We start from the raw sequence: 26,282 nt of genomic DNA, 5'->3' as shown, positions 1-26,282 counted from the left end.
GTCCCTGTAAAACTGAATACACTACACCTTTCCATGGATGCTCTGATGCCTCCAAACAAATTAAGAAGTGTATTTTCTGTGACATAGACATTGGTTGTAGATTTAGTAAGTAGAAATTAAAACAAAAAAAAAAAACCTAAAAGGGGAAGCCCAGACCTCAGTCAACGCTGAAGCAGGGGAGTGAGGTGTCTGCTTAGTATCGCAGGATGTTTTGTTCCTATGTTGAACCCCACAGCAGATGGGTCAGAATTTCATCTCTGCTCTTTGCTGATGATCTGGTTCTGTTGGCTTCATCAGGTTGTGATCTACAGCTTCCGCTGGACCGATCTGATGATGAGGATCAGTGCCTCAGGGCCATGATGGTGAGCTGGAAACGGATAGAGTGCCTTCTCCAGGTTGGAGAAGAGGTGCTGCTCCAAATGGAGAAGTTTAAGTGTTTCAAGGTCTTGTTGACGAATGAGGGGAAAATGCTGGAGATTGATGGACAGACTGCTGCAGTGTCTGCAGCAATGTAGGGGATGTACCGGTCTGTCTTGGTAAAGAGAGAACTGAGACAAAAAGCAAAGCTCTTGATTTATCGGTTGATCTACGTTGCTATGGTCACAAGTTTTGTGTATTAACCAAAAGAATGAGACTGCAGATATAGGCGCCCAAAATGAGCTTCCGATGTCTGGGCTCTTCCTTAGAGATGGAGTGTGAAGCTCTGTTATCGGGGAGGGACTCAAGAGTAGAGCTGCTGCTTCTCCATGTTGAGAGGAGCCAGTTGATGTGGCCCAGGCATCTGGTTGGTTAGGATATCTCCTGGGCGCCTTCCTGGTGGGGCATTGTGGGTACATCCTGGGTTCAGGAGACCCAGAGGACGACCCAGGACACGCTGGAGGGACTATGTTTGTTGGTTGGCCTGGGAACGCCTTGGGATTCCCCCGAAGGAGCTGGAGCAAGTGTCTGGGGAGAGGGAGGTCTGGGCCTCCCTACTGCCATGACTCATGACTCCAGATGAGCAGAAGTCAAAGGATGGATGGACGGATGGATGGATTTTGAAAATCATGTAACATTTTCCTTTCCATTGTTTAATTGTGCACCACTTTGCGTTGGATACAAAATCCCATCGAAATACAAGGAAGCTGGCAGCTGTAATGTGGCACGATTCGATAACGGTCGAGGGTTATATGGTGAATACCTCTGAATTCATTCAGCAAAGCTTTGTTTCACCCGTGTTAAACCAGCAAAGCCAACAGCACTGCCGTATGAGTTCCTGTTTCCAAACACTCTCCGAGAATCGTTTCGAGGTGTCAAGTTTAAAAAACAAATCTCTTGTCAGGAGATCCAGAGGGACTGGGTTTAATCAAGCGGCAATAAAGTGGGATTTGGAGCTCTCATGCGTAATCTTGGCAAGTTCGTGCGCTTGGACTGATGGAAGAATTGCAATTTAAGAAAGGTTAGCAGGCTTCCTTTGAAACAGCTGCCAGAGTGAAAGGAGCTCAGTCAGAGCATGTTACAAATAAGCATTTGATACGAGTTTGTAGCTCAAACTGTACAGCAAAGTGATATGAGAGTAAAGATTAATTTTTTTTTTTCCAGTAGAGCTTTACCTTCAGCTGTCCCCCTTGGCTCTTTGATGAAAAACGAGACGTCCTTCTTTTCCTCCGAGTCGTCAATGTGATCATAGGTGATTTGAGGGATCGACACGGCCCTCTCTGAGGCAACACCCAAAGATCCGGTTCCTTTGGACTTCAGCCGTCTTTTAGTCCCCTTTTTCTGACAGAAAGAGGAAACATCAGGTCACCGCTGTCATCATGATTAAACTGTAAATAACCTACTTATCATAACAGTGTAATAAATACAAGAGAGTTAACAGTAAAACAAAACAAAACAAACAAAAAAAAGGACGAGGTCATGTTTGACGTTTTAATGATTTTTCCTGACTTTCTTCTCTTATTAGAGAGACATCCACGTCATTGCAGACGCAGCAACAGATGGGTCATGAACACTCTCACATGAAATCTATTTCTGGTTTGAAGGAGCGTAAAATTCAAGTCAAGTAGTTTTACACTCAAAATGATCACCAGAACAGCTGCGAAAGGTTGAGGGAGGAGAACGACAGAGGAGCTGCACATTTCTGGAACAGTTGGCAGCGCTGTTGCCCTGCAGCAAGAAGGTCGTGGGTTCAAATCCTGAGCTGTGGATGCATGTTCTCCCTGCGGGTGCACGGTTTCTCCCTGGAAACTCCGGCTTCCTTACACAGCCGAAAAACCTGACAGATGGATGGATGTCACCAAAATGTACCTCACCCTTCAGGGTTTCACCCTCAGAGAATCTGTTCAGTTTTCAGCTTTTTGTCCGGAAAGCGGAATCTCAACGCCATTCAATCACAAGTCATTACTGTCCCCAAAATATTTTAATAGGTAGTCAAGAACTTTATTAGGTAGCGATATATACTTAGCTGAAAAGTCTAACAATGCTGCTTAGAAAGGTGTAATACCTGACACTGTTTTGTCTTGGGTACTCTGTGCAAGTCTAAAGCCGTAATTGGCTCAGAGAGAAAGACTAAGAAATTGAAAAGTTGAGTGTGGGACAAAAGTTTTGCACTTTCAAACAAACCTTAAGAAACTCAAAATTCTTTTATTCAAGCAGTAGCGTTGATTCAAAAGCGTTGAATCCACAGCTCTTCTGTAAAACTGCAGGCTACAACGTCCCAAGAACACTGAATACGTCGCCACACAGACGTACGAAGGGCCGAAAGCCTGAAAAAGGCGCCTGCGTCTCCTCTGTTGGCCGAATTATGGATATATCTTAGATTTTTCATGATTTTTAATAACTCCCCGCGTGAGCATTTCTTATTTAATGGAAACACAGCAATTGCAAAATTGTGTTTTTTCGACGAGAGGAGAGTATCGACAACGTTTTGCGCACTTTTGTAAAGGAAGAGCAGGGATTGTGTTGCACAGCAGCCGTTAATGAGACAGGCAAGAACTTTCTTTTCAAGTTAAAGCGAAAAGTAACCTGATAATAAAAACACTAATAAAATGAGCACGTAGAAAACATACCTATTTATTCACAATAGTGATATGAAGGATTCTTCAATTTCGCTAATGACTGACGTCTAAACACCAGATAACTTTCTCCCAGCGTTTTTCTTTTTTTCTACAAATATGCAGAACATCCGACTTCTTCAGCAAACACTCATTGTGGTTTTCACTGCTTTTATTCACTTCACGTATTTTCTCCTTGTTTCACACACTACTGCCAAATCAAGGGAGAACAAGAGTAAAGTAGCTGATGTGATGGTCTACTGAACTGAGATCTGGTACCTGCTGAGGACAACGGAGACCTGTGAACTGGTTGCCATGCCGCTTTGAGACATGGAGATGCATCCTGGTGGAAGTGGCCATCAGGAGATGGATGCTCTGTGATCTGCAGCAACACTTATACAGTTTGCTGCGGCCCAAAAAGTGCCAAGAAATACCTTCTGTAGTGTTACATCACCAGCAGCCTGAACCGTTACTAAACGTCAAGATGGACCCGTGCGTTTGTGAGTTTTTTTGGGGGGGGGGGTTTTCTGCCAAAAGCCGGAGTGTTGTTCGGCCGTCGTTCCCCGTTTGCTGTAAAAAAAAAAAGCACAATTTTCTCTGAATAATAACTGAACCTATTCAGCCACCCACCCTGGTGTAAGAGGGTAGGCCGTGCCAGAAGCAATGATTTAACACAAAGCGTTTCTTCCATTACACGTCCCAGTCTCACCAAATCGTGAACTGTGATGATATAAGTGTTGCCTGTTTAATCTCTTGTTTAGTGGAGTGAAGTCATAGCTGCGTGCTACGTGAGTCAATGAGCGTGCGGTCTCCAGGCAGATCCGCGAAGCAAACGGTCAAAATTACGAAGGTGACCTTTCAATGTAGCTTGAGTACTTAGACTGACTGGGCCAGACCATTGGCCAAATGTACATGCAGTTAAGTCTGAATGGACAAATGATTTCTTGAGTCATTGATGGAAATTACGAAAGAGCGCCGAACGGTTCACAAGGAAACAAAACGATAAGACGACAGTGACACACTTGGTGAAAACTTGTGAATGAGCGAAGGAAAACCGTCAGCAATAAAAGCAACAATGGCAGAGAAGAGAGAGGAGAGTGACAGCGAGTCGGTTACAGGAGGATCTGGGGGAGCATCTTGAAAGACTGAGAAGAGGCAGAAGAGAGGAAGGACAGAGGAGAAACAGAAAAGAGCGGAAACAGCCTCCATTCTCTCCAATACGTGTGGGCCCAATGCGGCACAAAGATTTTTTTGTCGTTGTACTACTTGACAAAGGTTTACTCCCATGAGAAAGGCGGTGGTGACATCATCTCAACTGACTGGGTTTTTGTCCGGCGAAGACAAAGGCCTCGAGTCATCCTGCTGGAGTCGAGCCTTTTGGGGTAGGAGGAGCTGCTGTGTGTGGCTATTTGTGTCTTCTGGGCATTGTGTCCCTCAGCGTGTGTGTTTATTAGTGGGAACTCCGCTCGCCCTTTTTATGCTGTATGGTCCCCGCACAGTATAGCTAATATTGTTGCAAAAGGTGAACAGCACAAAAAGGCAATACAGTCAGGGTCACATGCAATATGAGGTAATGCAGCCCAACAGCGCTTTGACGTCCACGCGTCTTAATGCGAAATCATTCAGCTTGGCTCTGAGGAACTCTCTGGCGAAATGCATGAAGTGACTTTTAACAAACAGTTGGGATGAACTGAAGCGAAGGAAGCAGTTACCGCCAGGTTGAGCTTCTTGATGCTCGGACTGCCGTTGTCTGCTTGAGCTGCGGCCACGCCCTCTGGAGTCAAGACGTACATTTTCCACGTAGCAGCACAGCCGTTTGGTTTCTCCGCAGCGTAACACCTCCAGAGTGTCTGGAAAACACGACGTCGTCACAAACGACAAATGCGAAAAATCGAACGAACGGCACAAAACCCAAACTGCCTGCTGTGGCGTTCGGGTACAGCAACGTCTCCGGCATTAATGAACACGGCGTGCAACACAACGTTAAACAGCCTCTGGTTTCTTTCGCAGGTTGCTTCAATTAGAGGAAACCAGAGAGAGAGAGGAAGCCAGCACTACGCAAGTGAATCTTAGTGACTGTGTACCAATCAGATTACGATCTGATCAGGTATCTGCTGGCAAACGTTACTTTTAGAGTCATTTGGCTAGAATGCCATAATATCCAGAGCCCTGTGTAGTGTGTCTTTGATCAGTTTAAGATATAGTAACCATCAGGTAAATAAGAGAATGTGGGTGAGATAAGAGAGGTAGAAATTGTTTATAGTGTGAAAGAAAATCCAATCTTTACATATTGATGCCAACACTGGTTTAGCACTGTTCATAATTAGAGAACAACGTTTTATGAAAGCATCCCTTTTCACACACGTTGCGACAGACGGGCAAAAAGCAGAGACAGATGAGTTTAGGGTTAACCCAAGTAGCCATTGTTCACACCTATTATATTATTTAAGCTGCAGTTTTCGCCTGCCATTTTTAATTTGCTCAGTTTAGCGTTGCAGTCGCTCCACGTGGCGTTGATTTAGATGTACTCTTACAAGTGTGTCTTGTAAAGTAAGCCTGTTTTCACCACAGCTCACAATTGTTGTCGGCGTTTTGAGAAATTCTCCCAATTTTGGGGTGTATCGTCTGACTTTGGGGGGGCGGGGCCTTCCAGTTGATTTGGCTGACAGGAAGTAGAATTACTCATAATGAAGAGAAGGGAACGTAGCAAATTGTAAAGTTGCAAAAAAGTCTCACTGAACACAATGCGCCTCAACTCAAAACTCATCTGTTGAAGTTAGAAGAAAAATGGTATAGCCATTTTTCCTACTGCTTAATTTATGTTTTTAATGTTATTAAGTGTGGTTGGGTGTTTTGAAATGCATTTTTATTATTATTATTCAAGCACCTTCAAACTTGTTTGAATCTTCCAGTCTGTATCAACAAGAATCGATTTCATTTGAGTTTCAGCTTTTATGACTACCAAAAAATTGTTGGTAAAAAAACAAAATCACATTGGACAACTTTAACAGGGATACTTGTAAAATAAAAACGCTTCCACTTGTCTGCGGAGAAAGCAGTGCAGGTTTCCATGGCGATTACCTGGATGAGGCAGGCCGCAGCAGGGATCTGTCTGTTGAAGTGCTTCTGTCGCTGCTTCTGCTGGACTTTGAGGGCAAATCCTGAACCCAAAATCCCCTAAACGGGAAAAGTACAGCACAACTTCAATACTCAAGATATTTTACTTTGAATTTAGAGGCCATAAGTAAGTAGATAATGCATCCAAATGCAAAACTGCACATGATCCAGGTAAAATTGTATTTACAGCAGGTAGAGCAAAGAAAGAGATAGCGAAGACACTGAAACAGGAGGCAATGGCCTTCCCTATCCACGTCTGAGGAATTTTGTCTCCATATCCGATGGTGGTGACTGTCACCTGAGGGGAAAAAAACAAAAAAAACAAATGGTTTGAGATTTTCTCATACCAACCACTGTCATCCAAAACAAAAACCCCAATCGGACTCATGAAGTGTTCATGAGAACGAAAGCTGGGATTTCCTCCAGTGAATTATCACACATTTACTACAGAGGTCTCGCTTAAAATGAAACTTTAATGTCAAATAAAACAGCTATATTCAATCCTCTTTCATTTTAATTAAATGGAAATGCTATAAAAACGGTCTTTCAAAGACCCTAAAAATCGATTTGGACAATAAAGAAGTTCATCGGCCATTGTCCAGTTGCCCCCATAACTGTCTGAACGATTGCGGAGGCTTTTGGGTTTCTTTCTTCTCCGGGGGGGGGAGAATGAGATTCCCATCCACTAATCCTCACTGAGTGCAGGAATTTGCGGGGCTGAGGAGGGAAAACAAATAGCTCTCGCGCTCGCATGTGCGCCCCGCTCTGAAAGCCGAGCCAGTTCTGACACATTCAGAGCGCGCTCGGCTTAGCGTGGGTGTCTGTGGGGCATCGGCGGGCGAGCCACCGCTGCGCCGCCGAAAACAAAGCAGCTGATGTAAGGTGAGATACTTTAAAGAGCTTTGAGGGTGAAAGAAAGAAAGAGGGGAGGCGGGACAGGCGGGCTGGTGTGTGTTAGGGCTGGGCGGCGCTCCGGGGGGATTTAATCACTCATCCACAAATCCGATGACTAAACAATGTCCTCCTGACATAAGAGTGGAATGCTCTATTCACAAAACAGGTCCTTTCATTCAGATTGTAGAGTGTGGGGCCAAAACCACTCCAAGCCACACACACACACACACACACACACACACACACACACACACACGTCAGAGGGCTGGTTTCTAAATTATGTACAGGGTCTTGTCCCTTGCAGCGAACAGACTTTAATGTAAATATTGAGGTTCAATGTGATGCTGACAGCCACTGCCGTGGTTTCAGAGTGGGGATCTGATCCCACCGGCAGAAAAAATAAATAAATAAATGTGAGGAAAAATAGACAGGCCAGCTGACATGCAATTTTGTACAATTTGTCCAAAATGGAGCAGAGAGAAAATTAAGAAAGAAGAAATCTTATGATTTGCTGCGCCTCTCATCAACATACAGTCATTCACGTCTCCTCACCAGTTAAAGTCCCAAGTGACTCGCATCCTGATCACTTACTGCACCGTTACTCACACATTATTCACATCCACAAGGTCCAACTTTGGCCACGTTTCCCAATCAGTTCATTTTTGTCCAGGATTTTTAAAGCTGGTTTCTATTTGTACTTTGTTTGAGCTCATCATTTAATCCATTCCACAGATCCATTTATTGGTTTTTTTTTTTGGTTGTTCAGACACATTGTGTGCGGGTTTTGTTTTTGTTTTTTTAATTATCATTATTTCCTTCTCTTAAATCATATTGCTATGCTCCTCACAAAAAGGGGAACCAATCACACCTCACACCTGAGATTTGTAATTACTTCATCCTCGTTAAGCCGAGCTCCCGCTTTCGTTCAGGCAGAATCCAGCAGCGGAGAAACCAGTGCAGCTGTGGTCATGTGGATTCACTGGTTTGGTGTTTCTATGGTTCTACTTATTGTTACCTGTGTTTGTGGGCAGAAGAAAAAGACTCGCTTCTTTTTTTTTTTTTTTTGCTGTGGGGACATTTTAAGAAAAAAACAGAAAAGAAGAATGAAAATGTTTTTATTGCACTTTTGTGCGGAAGGTTTTGCAAGTGGCGCAGACCTTCTGCATCACCTAGCTGATCACTAGTGTTAATACTTTTACTCAAGCAGAGTTGAGTACTTTGTCCACCATTGACAACAGCAGCAATATAACCCAGCGTATGGATCCAAATCTAGTAACGAACCCCCGTCTCGATTGCAGAGCGTAAACAGAAATGAGCGCCATACTCTAACGATCAGCAACAGGAAACAGGAAACAGGCACAAGGAAAAGACGTTCTGCGGGAGGAGAGCAAGGCTTTAGGGTGAGGAGTTGGGGATATGAATCATAGCGTTGGCTCGTCGTCCAGCTGTGCGGTGCACCTGCACATCCCAACGCCCAGATTGTGCCAAGAGAAGGAACGCGCTGTGGAAAAGCTTAGCAGGTTCCCATCAACACAGTGTCATTTCATCACAACGCGCACACACACACGCACACACACACACACACACACACACACACACACCCGCACACACTCACACACGCACACACACACACACGCACGCACACGCACACACACACGCTTGCATTCCTCATCCCACCTATTGTAAGCGCATATCGTGACTCTCGAGTTTACAGTTTCTGAAAACCACAAAGACGTGAAAATCCCAGAGTGGGGTTCTTTTTCTCTGTGCTGCGAACAGGAAAAAAAAAGAAAGATGAAGAAGAAGAAGAAATCACAAATAACAGCCTGAGCATAGCAGGGGGGAGGAGCGACGTGATCCTTGTAACCCAGTGTTACATAAAGGTAGCAACCCCGCAATTAAAGTTTTAATTAAGGGAACTGACACTTTATATTGGTGCTCTAAAAGTCCTTTGAGGCAACGATGCAAGAGGTGAATGGTTTATTACCGTTTTCTTTGTGTCCGGCTGATCCCCTGCACAAGGCTTGCCATAGGTTTCTCATTATTCCGCACTTTCAATTCAAAAGTTTAATTAACTCCTCTGGAAACCCGAGCCTTCACGCAGGAGTGAGGGAGACGCGGAGCGGGGGAAAAGCGTCGACACGTTTGGGTTGTCTGTTTCTGTCTCGCTCCTGCGCCATAAAACAGAAAACAACCGAGAGGAGAAGCAAGGGGAAGATGATCGCTCATCCAATCACGGAGCCCACTTTCAATTTTCCAATTAAATGTGCTTTTTAACTGTAATTTTGTTCTTTAACAACAGAACAAATTCTGGTTTTGGCTGTGACCTTTCCAGCCAGGGCGCCGACTTCAGTCGAAGCATTCGCGATTCTGGCGACGATTCTGGTTCTCCCATACAGATTTCTTCCGATGTTGCTTTCTTGTTACGCCTGAATATCTCAGGTCATAAAGACTCATTTTAAAATTCAGACTAGCATGACCTTAAATACCAAAAGCCGTTTTCAGAAGCCTGATTGCTACCAGACCCGGAGAATTAAGAAGCAGCTTTCACAGAAGCTGAGCGATGACATTTAGTAAAAAGCAACAGATCAGCCGACAGCTGAGGCGGTTTAATAACAGATGAGTCTAGAAAAGGCTTCAGAGGCGTTTCGAAGGCCATTTTCCACAAAGTGACCATTTCAGGAAGTGCTTGACCTACGAGGGTCAAGCGTGCATCAACTCTAAAGGCCTCACTAATAGTACCCGAGGTCATTGTTCATGATTCGACAAAAAGAGAGAGAGAGAGAGAGAGAGAGAGACAGAGAGAGAGAGAGAGAGTGGGTAACAGATGGCTGGGAGCTCCAAGGTCAAAACCATTACTGACCAGAAATAACACAAATATCAGCAAAACGTTCTGCGGACTGATGAGTGAAAGGATTCTGGAAGTTTGTTCAAGATTAGTGGAGCATAAACACCAAACGCTGCTCCTCCATGTTCGGGTCTGGTTCTGTGATGTGGTCCAGTTCTTATGGACACCCAGCATGAAGATCCTTAGAGGATCTCAGAGGTGCTGCTGGTGGTGGTGGTGCTGTAACAGGCTGGACTTCCTTTGCTGCTTCAGGATCTGGGTGATTAGCTGCAAATTATGGAACCAGGCATTCAGCTCTCTAGCAGAAACGTGAAAAAGGGAAACGCCCAGCTGTCGGTTTGTGACCGTAAGCTCGAGCCCACGAGGCAAAATGAGAAAAAAAAATAAAAATACACATCCCAAAAGGTGGGCCATTTAATGCCATTTAAAAGAAGATGAAGAAGGATTTTGAGTGGCCTAGTTAAAGTCTGGACATAAATGCAATTCAAATGCTGTGGCTTGACCTTAAACACACATCGCACACACTTGTGATGTAATTTGTTACGAGACAACTAGTTTAGAGCGCAATTCCTTTTCACATGGAGCCAAGCAGGTCTGGAGGGTTTTTCCCTGCATAATAGATAAAATAACGTTTCTACTTTAAAGCTGTTCAATGTGCTAGGTGACCTGAAACCTTTCAGTCTGCTGCCTTACCACGCCCCACCACAGCGCGTCGGCGTAGCTGGAAAAGCCCGTCTTGCCCTCCTCGTCCACGGCGTCCTTCTCCGCCAAGTAGACGAAGTACGAGGAGAAGATCAGACCCAGGAAGCCGATGTACAGGGTGGTGATCAGCTCCTGAGGGAAAACGACGGTCGGGAAGAGAAGAAACGGTGAAATAAAGCACAGGGTTGCACAGCTTTGACAGCTTGACTTTCATAACAGAAGAGATGTTTAAACAGACAGGCCCGTTTGATGCACGGTTTCTAGAGAATTGAGTCGAGTGCGAAACCTTGTTAGATTACTTCAATTAAACAACAATCCAGTACAAGCGTGAAGTCAGACAGGAGGCTGGTAATGTGAGAGAGGGAAGGTGGACTTGGGAAAGCATCACCCCTCCGTCGGGGACAGAAACAAAGAGGCACGTTTGATTTCTTAGGTGAAACATCAACCAAGAAAACAGACTAATTATGGACTTGATGCTTTCCTTTTACTTTATTTACTGCTTTTTAGGTTTGTGGGAAACAATTAAATGGATAAATTATAATTGTTTTCTTTGTACTTTGCAGGCGCACAAGAGCAAACATCTCAGGGTTTCCCCCAGCGTGTTATAAGCCTGGCGGGCCACCAGGCTTTACCTGTGCCCCCACCAGGCTAAGCATTGCTCATTTATGTAAATCTCTGTAAAATGTTTGGATGTTTTAAGACTTTATAGTTCGTGTTCAGGTAGTAATCTTCCAATCTTTCAAGAATAGATCATTATCAAGTGATATTTTCAAATGTCACGGGCCGCTGGATGAATGACTGCCCCGGACAGTTTCCTGGGGGAAACCATGCACCTACATTGTCTCCTTATGTATCTGTTGAGATTTTTTTTCATACACAGATGCCTTAGATTTTACTTCTTTCATTCACTTTTGTACCAAATTGGGTGGGGTTTTTTTTCTGTTTGTTTGTTTTTGGCACTCACTTCTCAAAGATGGAAGTAAGGGAACATAATGACCTGAGGCAAACATGGTAAATGGGACCACTAGAAGCGCTTTACACTACCGCAACTTTCACCAAAATCTCGAACATTCAGACTCAGATAGTCAGGCAACTTGAAATTAGGTGCCTTGCCCACGGGTACATGAACATGTGGCACGAGGAAGATGAAATCAAACCCACAACCTTCACATCCCAAGACAGCTTCCCTCTGAGCCATCGCCACACGTCAACCATTAGTGCTCCCTGCTTTGTAAGTTAGACACTGAAAGAGAAAATGGTTTGTGTGAATGATGTGGAGAGCAACAGTGACGATCTGAAGGTACTCTTTCCCCATCTGCTTCTTTAACGAGCGAAGCATTTCGATCACCCAACAACACAGAAAAGGGAAAGAATCACATCAGACTCACACTTACAAGTAGGTTAATGACCCTCTCCACTTAAGCCTCAATGTTAGCTTCCACACCTCTTTATGTGTCAAAGACGTGAACGTCAGGTTTGACCCGACAAAAGGAACAAGGCGTTCTCCAGGGATTAGAGAAAGGAGCGCTACTCTGACGCCATTGTGCATCGACAAGAGAGAAATCTAAAACAAGAGTACGATAATAAAGAGGAGAAAGAAAAACAGCGGTCAAGGTTGACTGCTCCTTTTCTTCTCCTTATAAAGCCAGATCTGCTGAAGATTTTTGCTCACGCACGCACACGGCCATGTGATGAGGAGGAAATTTAATGGGGATTTTAACTCGGTGTACAAGCAATAACTATGCCTCCGCCTTTTTGTTCCCCACAGGAAAAAAAAACAAAAAAAAAAACACTTAACCCTCCTGGTATGTTCGTTTCTAATTTACAGCAAAAATGTTCGCGGGTCAATTTGACCCGGGGAGTGTTTAATCATGCAATAGTGTCAGAAACCAAAAAATTCCTCCAGAACATTTTTGTATCTGATTATTAACTCCAATACTAACCATTTCAATCAATCTGTGTGCAATGATGTTTTTTTATTTCTCAGAAATTAAGGATCAGTGACGACAACCTACTCATTTACTCATTACAACATAAAAAATGGAATTTACATTTTTTATTTCCACTGAAAAAAAAACCCTAGACACAAAAAAACAATAATTTGTTCTGGGTCAAACTGACCCGCTGATTAAAATCAAGACAAATGAGTCATGCAGACAGTATTGATGTTTCCCTCCATTTCTCCTGAATGTCACTCAGTGTGGGTGGAGTTTGTCCACAGGAACAGAAAAGGATCCCGTCAAAAGTTATGTGAACACCTGCTTTCTCACAAATTCAATGTGAAGTAAAGGGAATAGTGAGAAAGTGGGTTTGTGTGTGTCGGCGTGTGCATGTGTGTGTGGGGTTAAATATGGCTCATAGCTACAAGGAAACATGTAGAATTGGACATTTTTTAATCTTTTTTTACCCTTCAACTTGACTGTCGGGTCAAATTGACCCAAACAGTATCTATGTAATATGTAGACCTGGGCAATATGGAAACCATGTCAAGAACAGAACAACTTTTTGCCCCCTACTCAGCATGAAACATGGTGGTAGCAGCATCATGCTAGGGGGATTTGTTTTTGTTCAGCTGGTCAGATGGACGGTGCTAAATACAGCGACATGGAAGACAAAGGCTGGAAAAAGTTTACGACTGAGCTAAAGGCTCACTTTCCAACAGAATAACGATCATAAATTGGCCCAGTCAAAGTCAAGACGTGATGCCAAGACTTAAAATCCGAACCTTGTCCGATTATCCTGGCTGTGAGGTGCAGAAGACTGGGCAAAAGTTTAGGCTTTAGCTGAGGTGAGTTGAACTCGGGGCTAAAATTATATACACATCACTGTCTAGAGATTTGATTTTGATTTTTAGTTTCACAATTCGATTCAGAAACAAGTTTTCTTCTCAAAATATCTATAGATTCTGTGTAAATTATGTGACTGACAAGAGGAAAAAACAAATAGAGCATGTATTTAAAACGAGTCCATAAAGCATCAGACTCCATCAGTTTATGTTTAAACAAAAATAGGTTTGAGCATTAACATTAGCAATGTTAATGTTAGCGTAGCTGCCTGGCTTTTTCTTATTACACGATTATTTGTGATAATAGATTTTATTTGAACAGTAGAATAGAATAATACATTATAGAATAATTTTTTTTTCTGCAGCTTCAGATTTTCATTTGTAAGAAATTGTACGTAATCATTATATGCTTCCTGAGTTGATAGAGCATACAATTTACAATGAAATATCTACAAACTGGTCAAAGTTCAAGGGTCTGAACACATTTGCCAGGAAGGGTCGATCTCGATCTCTCGATTTGCGTCAGACTTCGTCTTTTCTGGCTTTTCCCCTCACTCACCTGTCGATGAATAAAGACGACGGATCCCAGCAGCCGCCATGTCCCTCCTTGTCGGTCCACATGCAGCATGCGGAGGATCTGCAGAAAGCGGATGCCCCTGGAACGACACGGCGCCGCCTTATCCGTCACATTCATCAGAGTCCGTTTCACGCAGCGAACCAGCTTATAAAAAAACCGCTACGCTACCTGATGGCGGACGTGGCGAACACCTGACCGTTTGACCCCACGCCGAGCACAATGATGGAGGCAATCACAACTATTAAATCTGCGAGAGAAAGACACAGGAAAACGGGCAAAAAATTCAACTTTGAGATTTCATAAAATGGCGTGAGGCATAAAAGCAGAATTAGTACTGGAATCATCCAATTAGGTGATTTATGTGTACATTTAAAAACCACTTTTCACAGCGACTTTAATAGAACAAAAGAGAAAGGCCAGGTGCACCTATGATTGATATGGGCTTCCTGATAAAGCGGAGGCGTCCCTTGATGCCCGCATATTTGCTGCGGCAGCCGGCGGACCACAACCGGACCACATACTCGGTGCCAAAGAACAAAACCAGCACGATCTCCTGCGGAGCACAATGCAGAAAGGGTTACCTCAGTTCCACAGGCTCAGAGACAAAACAGCACAACGTACACAAAAAGGACGACGGGATGTGGACGGAGACAGCATGTCCGCCCTGAAAGCAGCGATAACAGCGCCGAGCATTATCGCTAATTTAAAGCTATTATTGTCAATCACCAAGATGTGCAATGAGATACGGAGGGAGCAATGACAGGTGTGTGAGGCAGAAGAAGAAGAAGAGGAGAGACCACCCATCCACCCTCCAGGCCAGATGGAGCGTGATAACATGGTTGATGACAGCTCGTATGGTGACGGGGTCAATGGCAAAGCGATGGAGGCCTGAGGAAGATGTGGCATCTGACCGGCTGAAGGGGTCAAGGTTTATCTCTTGTGTTTCTATAGGATTTAACTGGCAAAAGAAGTGTATACGATACAAAAAAAAAACCACACACAAAATCTTGCCCAGTGTTTTTGTCCAGTCTCATGTGCAAGAAGTACCTTAATACACTGCCAAAAACACGAGATTGTACCAAGTATTTCTGATCTAGCTTCTAGAGCAAATATACGGAAGAGGATTAGGGCCAACAAAAATAAAAAATAAAAAAAAGAATTCTGACTTTAAAGTCGGGCTGCTCAGTGGCGCAGTTGGTAGAGCTGTTGCCTTGCAGCAAGAAGGTCCTGGGTTCGATACCCGGCCCGGGGTCTTTCTGCATGGAGTTTGCATGTTCTCCCTGTGCATGGTGGGTTCTCTCCGGGTTCTCCGGCTTCCTCCCACAGTCCAAAAACATGACTGTCAGGTTAATTGGTTTCTCTAAATTCTCCCTAAGTGTGAGTGTGTGTGTGAATGGTTGTTTGTCCTGTTTGTCTTTGTGTTGCCCTGCGACAGACTGGCGACCTGTCCAGGGTGAACCCCACCTCTCGCCCGGAACGCAGCTGGAGAGGAACCAGCAACCCTCCTGACCCCATTAGGGAAGAAGGGTGTTCAGAAAATGGATGGATGGATGAACTTTAAAGTCAAAATTCTGAGATTAAAGTCAGAATTTTTATTTTTTATTTTTTCAGTGGCCTCTTCCATACAAATACTTGAAAAACTTGAAAAATATCTTAAAAGCAACTTCAAGATGTTTTTGTTTTAAGTAACTAATTCCTTAATATTGATGAAAATGCACTAGTTGCGTTGGCAGATTATTTCACTTATAACAAGACATTTTCCACCAATTTATAAATTAATTTATCTGCCAACAGAACGAGTTCTTTTTCAACAATATTAAGGAATTAATTACTTAAAATAAGCATCTATATCTTGCTGGAAAGTTACTTGTAAGACAGGTTTTGCCTTATTTCAAGTGTACTATGATATTTGCATTAGAAAATAAACCAAAAAAAAATGCTTAGTAAGATTTTATGTTTTTGCAGAGGGTTGACGCTTGAAAGAAGTCAAAACTAATCTATAAGAAACTTTTCAGCAAAATATAGAAGCTAGTTTTAAGTTAATTCATTATGAAAAACTACTACAGTAGTTAGAAGTGAAATAATCCAACACTAGCAGTAGTACTTTTTTAAAGTCAATATTAAGGAATTACTGACTTAAAACAAGCTCTGATTTCTTGCTGAATTTACTTGTAAGTCAGTTTTGTCTTTTTTGTCAAGTGTACTAAAACATTTGCACTAGAAACTAGACCAAAAATACTTGGTAGGATTTTGTGTTTTTGCCGTGTACTCACTGTTGGGCAGATCTTTTTAAATTATTGGAGGGTTTCTGACTTAAATAACACTGTCTGGTGGAGATCGTTTTCCTGGACACTGTCTTTGCAAAATATTTAGCCACCATAGTGCCTGCTGGAGCCATTGGCCACGTGGGTGGCCTCCTTATTGACTGCACTCGCCTGAGCTGCCCTCTCCCTGACCACCCCTCGTATGAAACGTAACACCGACAGCCCTGCTGCAATAACACAGCGGCACCAGGCTGCAAAACAATGACCTGTCCATCAAAAGTCTTCCTCCTGAAGGAGAAATCTTACCTTACAGTCGGGGACAAAACATTTCAGGCTGGCCTAACCCTGCTGAGGTACTGATGCAACTCTGCAATGTGATAATTCACGGTTGTCAAACTTAATAGATTATCATTGCAGCTGTCTCAGGTTTAAGTCCTGATTCTAATTAAGCTTCCCTGTTCCTGCTGACAGCATGATGCAGGGATGGTGAATTAAGGGCAACGTGAATTGTTAGTTTTCCGTCACACATCTCTTTTGGAGTGGAGGCTAAAAAGTTCGGTGTTGGTCTCATTCGATCAGATTAACGTCTTCCACATTCGTGCTATTTTCCTCTCAGAAAACAGATCGTCTTGCTTGCTGCATCGGTTTAGGCGGACAGCCATGCTCTAGGGGGTTTAAAGTTGGGGTTATTGCTTACAAGTCTGTGCTCTTCAAAGTTATTTATTGTACCAATTGGGTTACTTCTGACGAAAATAAGGTGCTGTAGATTTTACTTAGCAGCGTTAATGTAAGGGGGGGTTGAACACAAATGCAAAGTCAGCATGTTTTTATTTTTATTAGCAAAAAAAGTTTGAAAACAATGATCCATTTACCTCCCATTTTACAATTATGCACTATTTTTGTTTTCACATTAAATTTTAGTAAAAAAAAAGAAAAAAAAGAAAAAGTATGTTGAAGCCTGTGATTGTAATGTGATAAATGATCAAAATGGGGCGTGAATTCAAAATCCTCTTCAATAGCATATTCATTTTGATAATGCGCTCCCTATTGGTGATAAAGTAGGATAGTTTCATAGTGAGACAGTAGCTAAAGCACAACCCCACACACAAATACACACTAAAATAAAAAACAACAAACAAACCCAGACCTATTCAGCTTCATGACAGATGGATGAAATCCAAAAGTCAAAAGGTACACATGAATTTGGGAAATTTGAAGAGATTAGTAATAATAATTCCACAAAATGGGTCACCCAGATGTTAAGGGGTTTGTAGCTGAAACCGGCAAGTATGTGTTTACTGGAAACAGCTGCCCGATTGTGAGGCCGTAATCTCATCAAGCCAGGATGGAGGACGAAGCACATCAGAAGAGCCTCATGTGAAAATGTGATTAGATTGCATGGTGTCTCTCTGGAGAGAGGAGAAAACACACACACACACACACACACACACACACACACACACAGAAAGCCACCTGGGCTGTGTGATTCATAAAAGGTAATAAACGTGATCAGTTTCCTGTTAATACTTCCTAACCTGGTGAAACTTTATCTGAATCATTTATATGCTACACTGTTTAAAAACAGATTTGCTTTGAGAATTTTCCCTTATTTTACTAAGAAATAATTTTTACCTGAATGATTAGGTTGACCAGGTTTTCTCTCTGAATTTAAATGATCCCGTTAGGTCAGCTTTAAACGGTTTTGAACATTATGACACATTAACAATGAGTTCTATTTACTGCAAAATAAAAAGTAGATTTGTAAATTCATGTCCGAGTTTCTGCAGCATCCTTAGCAACTGGCATCTCTAGTAAAGGCAGCCTTAAAATACTTTAGCTGTATCGCAGCAGAATAATTTCACACTTGAGCGAAATCAGAAAATAAGGGGTTAGGGTACATTTTCCAATAAAAGGAATTTTAACAATTAAAAAAAAATGCATTTTTATATTTTATTTTGCAATTCTGCAGTAAAAACAACTCCTCTGTGCCAACAGGACAACCCTCATTTCTCCAGGTCGGATGGAGATTTGTCCGTTTTGTCTTTGCACAAAGATGGCCGCTCATTTTGCACCGATTTCCTGCTGAAATACGGAGGAATGGCCCACAATTAGCTTTCTGTTGAGACTTTTATTTTCATTTCTGATTTCAAAGAACTTATGATGGAAAGCATTGTACCAAAGTACAAGAGGGGTTTTGAGAAAACAAAGCAAAACCATCAAACTCAACAGCAGCCATAAGATGTTAAGCATGTCACTTTTTTTAAAGCCAAAACAACATGACTGAGTGTTTACTGCATAATCTGAATCTCATCTGACCAAACAGTTCAGTAGGTCTACATTAGACAGCATACAGCGTGCAATAAAAAAAAAAAAAATTAATGGTAATGCAGAGAAGATTTTCTTCCAGAATGCTTTAATTAGTTTTTTAGACTTATTGATCTCAAGATGCCTCTCTTTGCTGCAATTCTTCAACCGTGAGCTTTGTTTTACCTTCGTTCCCATCCTGTTCACTCAGCATAAATATAGCAAGATAAATATGGGTTCTTCCTCAGCTTGTTGGCCACTGACTAAGACAAATGGAGATCTGTAGGATGTCACATTTAAACCCCGGGAAAACAGGAAGGTTTTCAGCAAAAGGTCCTATTGAGACAAATAAAAGCACACATGATTTTAAAGCGTGCATGGATGCATTATTCAGGGCACCAATGGTGGCAATCATTTTGATTTTAATTTTTAAAAAATTATTACTTTTTTTTTAACATATATGAATAACAGTAAACAACTGGAATTAAGTTTTGAATACCCCCAAAAATTTTATTACATTTATAAAGACCATTAAAACCAACAGCTGAACGAAGTGCTACACAATAAAAATCTAATTTAAATTTAAAGATAAATACACGTCAGAGAACAAAAAGGTAAAAATTACACACAAAATAAATAAATAAATAATAATAATAAAACATTTTAAAAATGGCAAAATTCAAAGTTTAGCTTCAGCAATAAAAGTTACATTTATCTTTAAAGATTTTTCACACATCTCAACTTTAGTCAGCTTAAAATTAAAAATCTACTTACTTTTAATTATTTTTATTATTATTGACATAAAGAAAATCGTCTTTATTGCTTTTTAAAACACGACTAGTGCCTCTAAAAACCACTCACTTTTTGTCCTGCCGTAAGTGTGCAGCCATATAATCTAATTACAAGCATTTATACTTATTTAAGTTGCCATTTCAAAAAAAGTGTAAAGGTTGCAAAAATCAGCAGAACCTGATCCCGTGTATTTTTTTATTTTTTATTTATTTTTTATTTTTTGCAAATATGGGTGCATAAGAGAAAGGCAAACAAGATAATGCATTGGAAGTTTGTGTGTCGGTGTGTGTGTGTGTGTGTGTGTGTGTGTGTGTGTGTGTGTGGGGGTGTGTGCGTGTGTGTGTGTGTGTGTGTGCGCCGTGGTGCCCAGCCTGACTAGCTTGACTTTGGCAGCTTCCCCGAAGGCCAAATATCCTCAAGGACTAATGTCCTCTGTGCCGCCCAAAACAAGCAGCCTGTGATTCAGCGACGTGAGCTGACCCTGAACTTTCTAAGTTTAGTCACTACCACCAGCGTTCTCCATCGGGACACACCGACCCCTGAAAGCACACCGACACAAACTGCACACAGTAATAAAAAAAAAAAAGAATAAAAACACATTTAAAAAATTAAAAAATAAAAAAATTTTAAAAAAATAAGAAAGCAGATAATATCTTATTTTACCACTGATGTTAAACCTAATCCAAATATTTAAAGATAAACATGCAGCCAGGTGTGCAAATGTTGCGTTCACAGGATGATCTTTCCACAGAAAAAGTTCAAACCGGACAGCTTAGGGAGACCAAACCAAACAAACAGAAAAAAAAGTAAAGAAAGAAAAGTGTGATAGTAAGTCATTAAAGTGCACTGACCAAACGTTTACAGAACACAGTGTCCTCTCTGGGCTCTGGCGGGAGGTACTACGTGTGTGTTTGTGCAGCTTTTGTATGAGTGTGCGCACTGTGTGCATGCATTCAGGAGCTACGTGTGTATTTATATATTCCCTCTGTACTGACAGGAGACGGATGATGCAAGCTCTTTGTAGGGTTTCCAAACGACGGCCATAATTTCTCTGGGCCTGTTGTAAGGCCTCGATTTATTGCATCACTTAGCGGCCCTAATAGACAAATAAGCCACAAAGAAGTCAATCTAACCAGCGAGTATCAGCAGGGGCAGTCTGTGCGGAGCCAAGTGGTTCTATATGAGTGTGATCATGAAAGCCTTAAAAGACATGCAACCATTAAGAGCTTTGGGTAAGTGCAGTGCAAGCAGTGTGTGTCAGATTGTTTGTGTTAGCGAAAGGTCATTAGTCTCCTAAGTTCAGTAATATCTTTAGAAGGATCAAGATGGCCGGCAGGTTCCATCTTCACAAATTCAAATCTTACATCTCCATCATGTGGCGAAAAATGGGTACTGCAATGGCAAGCTCCTATTTCTGTTCACCCACTTTGCTGTGATGGTATATTTGAGGCATTGTAAATAGAAAAAAAAAAAAAAAGTAGTAAATTGACACAAAAAAACCCTGAGATTTTTAGATTAATTTCAGAAATCTTCTAGAAAAAAATCAGAAAAATTCTGAGGTTAAAAAGTAGAACGTTTGACATTTTTTTAAATCTATTTTTCATGTTTTTTGAATGTCTGTATAACAGAAAACTAATCATTTGGGGGGTGGGAGGGAGTAGAAAATTTGACAATTTGAGAAATTCTTTTTCTGAGTTTCAAAAAGTCAAAAACGTTCTACTTTTTTTCTACAAATTCTCTGAGATTAATCCCACATGGTTTTTTGTAGAAACTTTTTGACTTTTGAAACTCGGAAACTTCCAACAATTGCCTAGAAAATGTTTCGGATTCATTAAAAAATTTCTGAGGTTTTGGCATAAAATCTACCCCTTTTCCTCTATCTTCAATGCCACTAGCAGACCATTATACTTTGTTTCACATTCCTCAGTTTGATAAATAAAAAAATCTGACAAGGTCTGCAGGGAACTGCTTCTCACTCTGGGCTAATTTAAAAGAAACAAACTTATGAGATTATTCTTCCAATTCAAAGATGCATTATTAATCCCATTAACAATTAATAATTTCTTCTGAAGCAACACTTAATGTTGCTTCTGAAGAAATCTAAGACCTAAAATGAACAGGCAAAAAAATTTCTCTTTGTGATTACATGACGTTATGAAATTACTTAAACTCCAAGTGATGATCTGTATAAAGATATATATAAAAAATACTCACCATCCAAAAGAGCGTTCCTGAAGCAAAGTCTGCATATTGTTCTATTGTGGACAGAACACTGAAGATAAGACACACCAAGACCATGAGGAAGCTGCAGAGAGAGAGACAGAGAAACCAATTATTAGGACAAAATATTAACATTTCAGAATCAGCTTTATCCACCAACTTGCATGCACAAAAATCCATCAGAATTCAGTTCCACTTTACTGTCTATGAAGAGATTTTAAATATAAATGTACAAAAAAAAAACTTATTGGGAAACAAAACAGGGTTTTTTTTGTAAATATTTGTGTATTTTAAGTTTCTATTAAAGAGGAAGACGAGGTGGAATTGGTGCGAATACCCATGGCAAATCTAAGCAGTTTGTGACCAGGATGTGCGTGGTCTGCAGAAATGTTAGCTGCCGTTTTCCCTTGCAGTTTGGACCTAGAGTTTAGCTTGTAAGAATGAGTATAACTTATTTGGTGTGAATTCAGAATGAAGCTCATGATGCACCTTTGCAGAAACTGGCAATCTAATGTTTTTTTTTTTAAAAGGGAATCCAGATGGCATAATGTGAAAAAGCAAAGAGTGGAAATTGTCATACTGTTAAAAACTCCTGGCAGTGCAAGATATGAATTTAAGCAAAACGCCTCCAGCTAAAAGACAGAATAAATCCTTCAACAGTTGGACGTTTGAGGTACTTCGTCTCAGTTTTCCTCTGTTTTTTATCAACCTGCCTGTATTATTAGCTGACAGGGTGTTTCCACATCTCCTAGCAACGGTGAAACGTCTGTCAGTGTACATACGTCGTCTACAAATAAGGCCTCTTGAGCTAAACATACACGGCCGGCTCACCTAACCGAGGATGGAAGAAGAAGAAGAGCGTGCAAGAGGAAGGTGGGGAGGAGGAAGACCGGACTAACAAGCAAAGGAAAAGAGAAAGCAAAAAGCGTAATAAAGTCATGGCTGAAGGTTTTCTGGCGTATGCATTCATTGCAGGCTGTTGTGGAGAGTGATCACAACAGTGCATGTCAAGGTGTACAGTCTTGATTCACTAACTTCTTAAAAATCTACTGATCTATTTAGCAGAACGACGGCACATATGTCTGAAATCTATTCCTACAAGCAACGATTTACTCCAAAGAAAATGTTTTCATCCATTTTTGTGATTAAAAACAGGCTCCTTCGCAAAAAAATGTGCTGCTAACAGTCCTCCAGCTAAAGCTGCGGAAACCGTTTTGTCTCGTCTTATGTTTGTGTACCTGAAATTGTAGGTAACATGGGTCAAAATGTTACCTGGCTCATCGACTAAACTCAAGCTTAGTCGATGAGCCAGGTATTTCCTATAGCGCATGCTTATTGGGATGAGGGGCGTAACATGCTGTGCACTCTAGAGTGGAGAAAGCTAACGGCTAATTTGGCGTCACCTTTTTTTTATCTATTATTTTTGCTCATACCTAATTGGCAGGCATGCACTACACAGCTACTTTGCAGGCGCAACATAAGGCGTTTGGATGGAAGCCTTCTGACTAGATGGCAGCAAAGTCTATTGAAAAATGTCAAAACTCCCAAAAATAGTACAAAGAGGATCAGTAGAAAACTGAGGCACAGTGATTTTCTTTGACGACTCCGTTTTGGGGTGAGTGGAACTCTTCTGCACGCGGGATAAAAGTGGAAAAAATTTGAAAATTTTGAAATGGTTTTACTTTCAAAATGGCAAAAAAAAAAAAAAAAAAGCAAAATTGTATCTTTACCAAAAGCATTTTGCACTCACATGACATTATAACAATACAGTAAGACTGTTGTGACCTTCAATAGGTTTTATTTTTGACATCTAGAGGCCATTTATCACCACGTTTTAGAGAAAAAGACATAACCGCTACACAGCACAGGTATTTTTATTTTTTTTTTAGGTTCTTACCTGCTATTTTACAACTCATCTAACCGATTTCACAGTTCCTACAGACGCTCTCGGCTGCCTGCGTTTGAATTTTCTTAGCACAACTTTCTTGGCACTGCAAGGATTAACAGTAATCCCAGTTAGGAGCATTTTCACTACGCGAGGGGGATAATCCTTGAAACCTTTTTAAAAGCTTCTCAGTAACATGACTGGCAGTATTTGCATGCACCATCATGAAGATGAGAGTCACTTTAAAACACACACACACACGCACACACACACACACACACACACGCACACACGTCACAGGATGCATTACGAATCTGTGAGCTGCAAGAACTCCATGTCACATGTCAGGAAGGTTAAGCAAGAGTTTTCACTTTTACTGCCCTAATCATGATAATACAAATAGCTGAAATCAGATATCTACACAGACTGCAAACGGACTACAATGACATAAAAAAGGATTTACTGCAGTTAAGGGGGTTTTCTGTACTTTTAACTATTTACGGGAGAAATATACCAACACAAAGTCTAACAATCACTCTTCGTTTGCTATAATATTAATAACAGAAAAGAACAAATGTGAACTCCTGGTCCTCCTCCCACTGTCTGAAATTAAGTCTGACTAAAAGTTTTCGTGTTTTAGGCAATGAAAAGTGACCCAATTACCAAAATAATGACAAGAGATCCTTATAATTTTGCCTTTAGACAAATTTGGTTGCCCGGTTGACGTTGGTTTGATTCACAACATTTGAGTTAATCCGAGGAACACTTCAAATCCACTACTGCCATGTGTGACATCAGGGGAAAAAAAAAAAAAAAGCAAACGAAATCAGAAAAAGTTTGCAGTAAAACTGCTGATCTTCTATCAACCTTAGTGACCTTTATAATTCAGGGTCCTTAAAGAAAGCTGGGATAATTTGTCACCGATCGCAGCGACACCCCGTCCAGCCGAAGCCGGTGAGAAATTCATCATCTGCAGTGAAACGGTCGATGTCATGGGCTGAAAGGGCTCTCAAGGTGGAAGAAGTCATCACTCCAAAAACAAGCAGCCAAATAAATGTTTGCAAATTATCGCCGAGAGGAGCTTCTTGATTTTAACAGGCGTTTCTTCTGCTGCGAAGAAACTAAAATTAAACTGTTTGGCAAAAATGATCGAGGGAAACAACTGCAAGCCTGGCAGTGTCATGTTGTGTTGAGTCATTTCACTTCACACGACTGGTGGCGTCGTACGGAAAGAACATTACGTGGAAATATTAACGCAGCATCGGTCAGGAAGTTAGTTTGGGTGCAAATGGATCTTCCAAGTGGATGACGGCCCTGAGATTAGTTACAAAGCGGCTTAAGGAAACGGAGACACTGTTTTGGAGTGGCCTGATCTCAGTCCCACGCAAAATGCTGCGTTTGTGAGAAGAGCGTTTGTGCGAGCAAAGCGATGTAAGAAATCTGACTCTGTGACGTCAATTCTGTCAGGAGGAACGGGCCAAAACTCCAGCAACAAATGGTGGGGAAAAAAAAACAAAACATTTGCCCCAAGTCATACAGTTTAGAAGAGAATTCAACTTAAGATGAAGGAATTCAACTTAAACTTCTGAATCTGGAGGAAAATGATTAAAGAAAACTATTTATTATTACTCCAGTTTAGCCCCAAGTAGCCTAAATCATGAAATGTTTTTGTTTAAATGTCAGAGAGTGAGGAAAACAGCGGTGTGGAAGTATCAGGTTACAGATAGACTCCATAAGCCACCGAGTTTTTCCTTTCTCCTGGAAGAGAAACGTATGCCTGGATCTGGATCCTCACATGATCCAGGTAGGAAGCAGAAGAGGTGCTTCGCTTGACAGATTACTTTCCACAATTTCATGCCATGCGAGGTTAACGCAAACTGAAGTGATAAAGAGGAAGACTTGGAGGAGGATCCCCCTCTCTCTCTCTCTCTCTCACACACACACACACACACACACACACGATCTCCTGGCCAGATGGGACAATGATTTAACTCTATAGGGATTACACAAAGACACACACTCAAAACCACACTTCTTACTCCCTCTTATCCTCCCCCGACGTCAGTTCAAAGCAAAAAACTGAAAAAAAATAATAATAATCCAAAGTATTTTCTATAGATTTGGCTAAATGTAGAGGAAAGATGTACAGCTTTGGCTTTCAGTGAGCATCAGTCAGTCACGTTTTTGGAAAGGGAGGTTTTAATGAAACACCTGCTTGAACAGCATCTTGTACTGAGGGATTTAAAGTAATTTCTCATATAAGTCCATCAAACATCCATGAGACACAGGGCTTTTTTATTTCCAGAGTTAAGGAAAGTATGTAGAGTGACTGATCCGTTTTTCATTTAGACATCCTAGGGATTGATATTGTAAAGGTTTGTAGGAACAAAACAGGGGGGCAAACTTGATAGATTTCGCAAACCTGACAAGGTGCAAACAGGATCGCATCAGCAAAATGAGCAGAAAAAAAAAAAAGAAATTAAATAAATCCCATCTGCTTCAGTTATCAGTAAAGCACAAAACTGATCTGTTGACTGTTTTTTGCAAAAAAAATTTCAATTAACCAATAATTAGATAGCAAATTATATTTAATATGAGATTTTCTTTACAGGATTTGAACTGGGTGAAGATAAAACTATCCCACACATTTACACACCAAAAAGGTTTTTCACCAAAAAGGCAAAATGTGTGTATATATATTTGTCCAGTTTTGGCTTATTTACTGCTCTCATTATGTCGTTTTTTCAGCAAAGGTAACGTTTTTGAGTCTGCTAGCAATTAACTAATTACTAAATTAATTGATGACTATTTCAATAATTGATCAATTGCAATTCATCTGACTGTTCTAGCCCTAGATTCTTC

At 41.3% G+C, this 26,282-nt stretch overlaps 1 protein-coding gene and 1 long non-coding RNA gene across 5 annotated transcripts in view; one reads left to right on the top strand and one right to left on the bottom strand.

Annotated features, from left to right (window-relative positions):
* Positions 1-26,282, bottom strand: part of kcnq1.2 (potassium voltage-gated channel, KQT-like subfamily, member 1.2) — a 201,288-nt gene that overhangs the window by 162,575 nt on the left and 12,431 nt on the right. For all 4 annotated transcript variants that reach the window (XM_044124890.1, XM_044124889.1, XM_044124891.1 and 1 more), the window contains exons 3-11: positions 21,530-21,620; positions 14,382-14,508; positions 14,124-14,202; positions 13,938-14,034; positions 10,585-10,725; positions 6,337-6,447; positions 6,114-6,209; positions 4,745-4,882; positions 1,593-1,758 (exon numbers count right to left, since the gene is read on the bottom strand). In XM_044124890.1, the coding sequence (XP_043980825.1) occupies positions 1,593-1,758; positions 4,745-4,882; positions 6,114-6,209; positions 6,337-6,447; positions 10,585-10,725; positions 13,938-14,034; positions 14,124-14,202; positions 14,382-14,508; positions 21,530-21,620 (1,046 nt within the window). The remainder of the gene's footprint in view (positions 1-1,592; positions 1,759-4,744; positions 4,883-6,113; positions 6,210-6,336; positions 6,448-10,584; positions 10,726-13,937; positions 14,035-14,123; positions 14,203-14,381; positions 14,509-21,529; positions 21,621-26,282) is intronic.
* Positions 20,359-22,396, top strand: LOC122835663. The gene is made up of 3 exons (XR_006371337.1): positions 20,359-20,547; positions 22,066-22,208; positions 22,288-22,396. It is a non-coding gene; the product is annotated as an uncharacterized LOC122835663 (long non-coding RNA).

This window comes from Gambusia affinis, linkage group LG08, assembly GCF_019740435.1.
Source record: "Gambusia affinis linkage group LG08, SWU_Gaff_1.0, whole genome shotgun sequence".
NCBI classification, from domain to species: domain Eukaryota; kingdom Metazoa; phylum Chordata; class Actinopteri; order Cyprinodontiformes; family Poeciliidae; genus Gambusia; species Gambusia affinis.
This window is presented reverse-complemented; position numbering and strand designations above follow the sequence as displayed.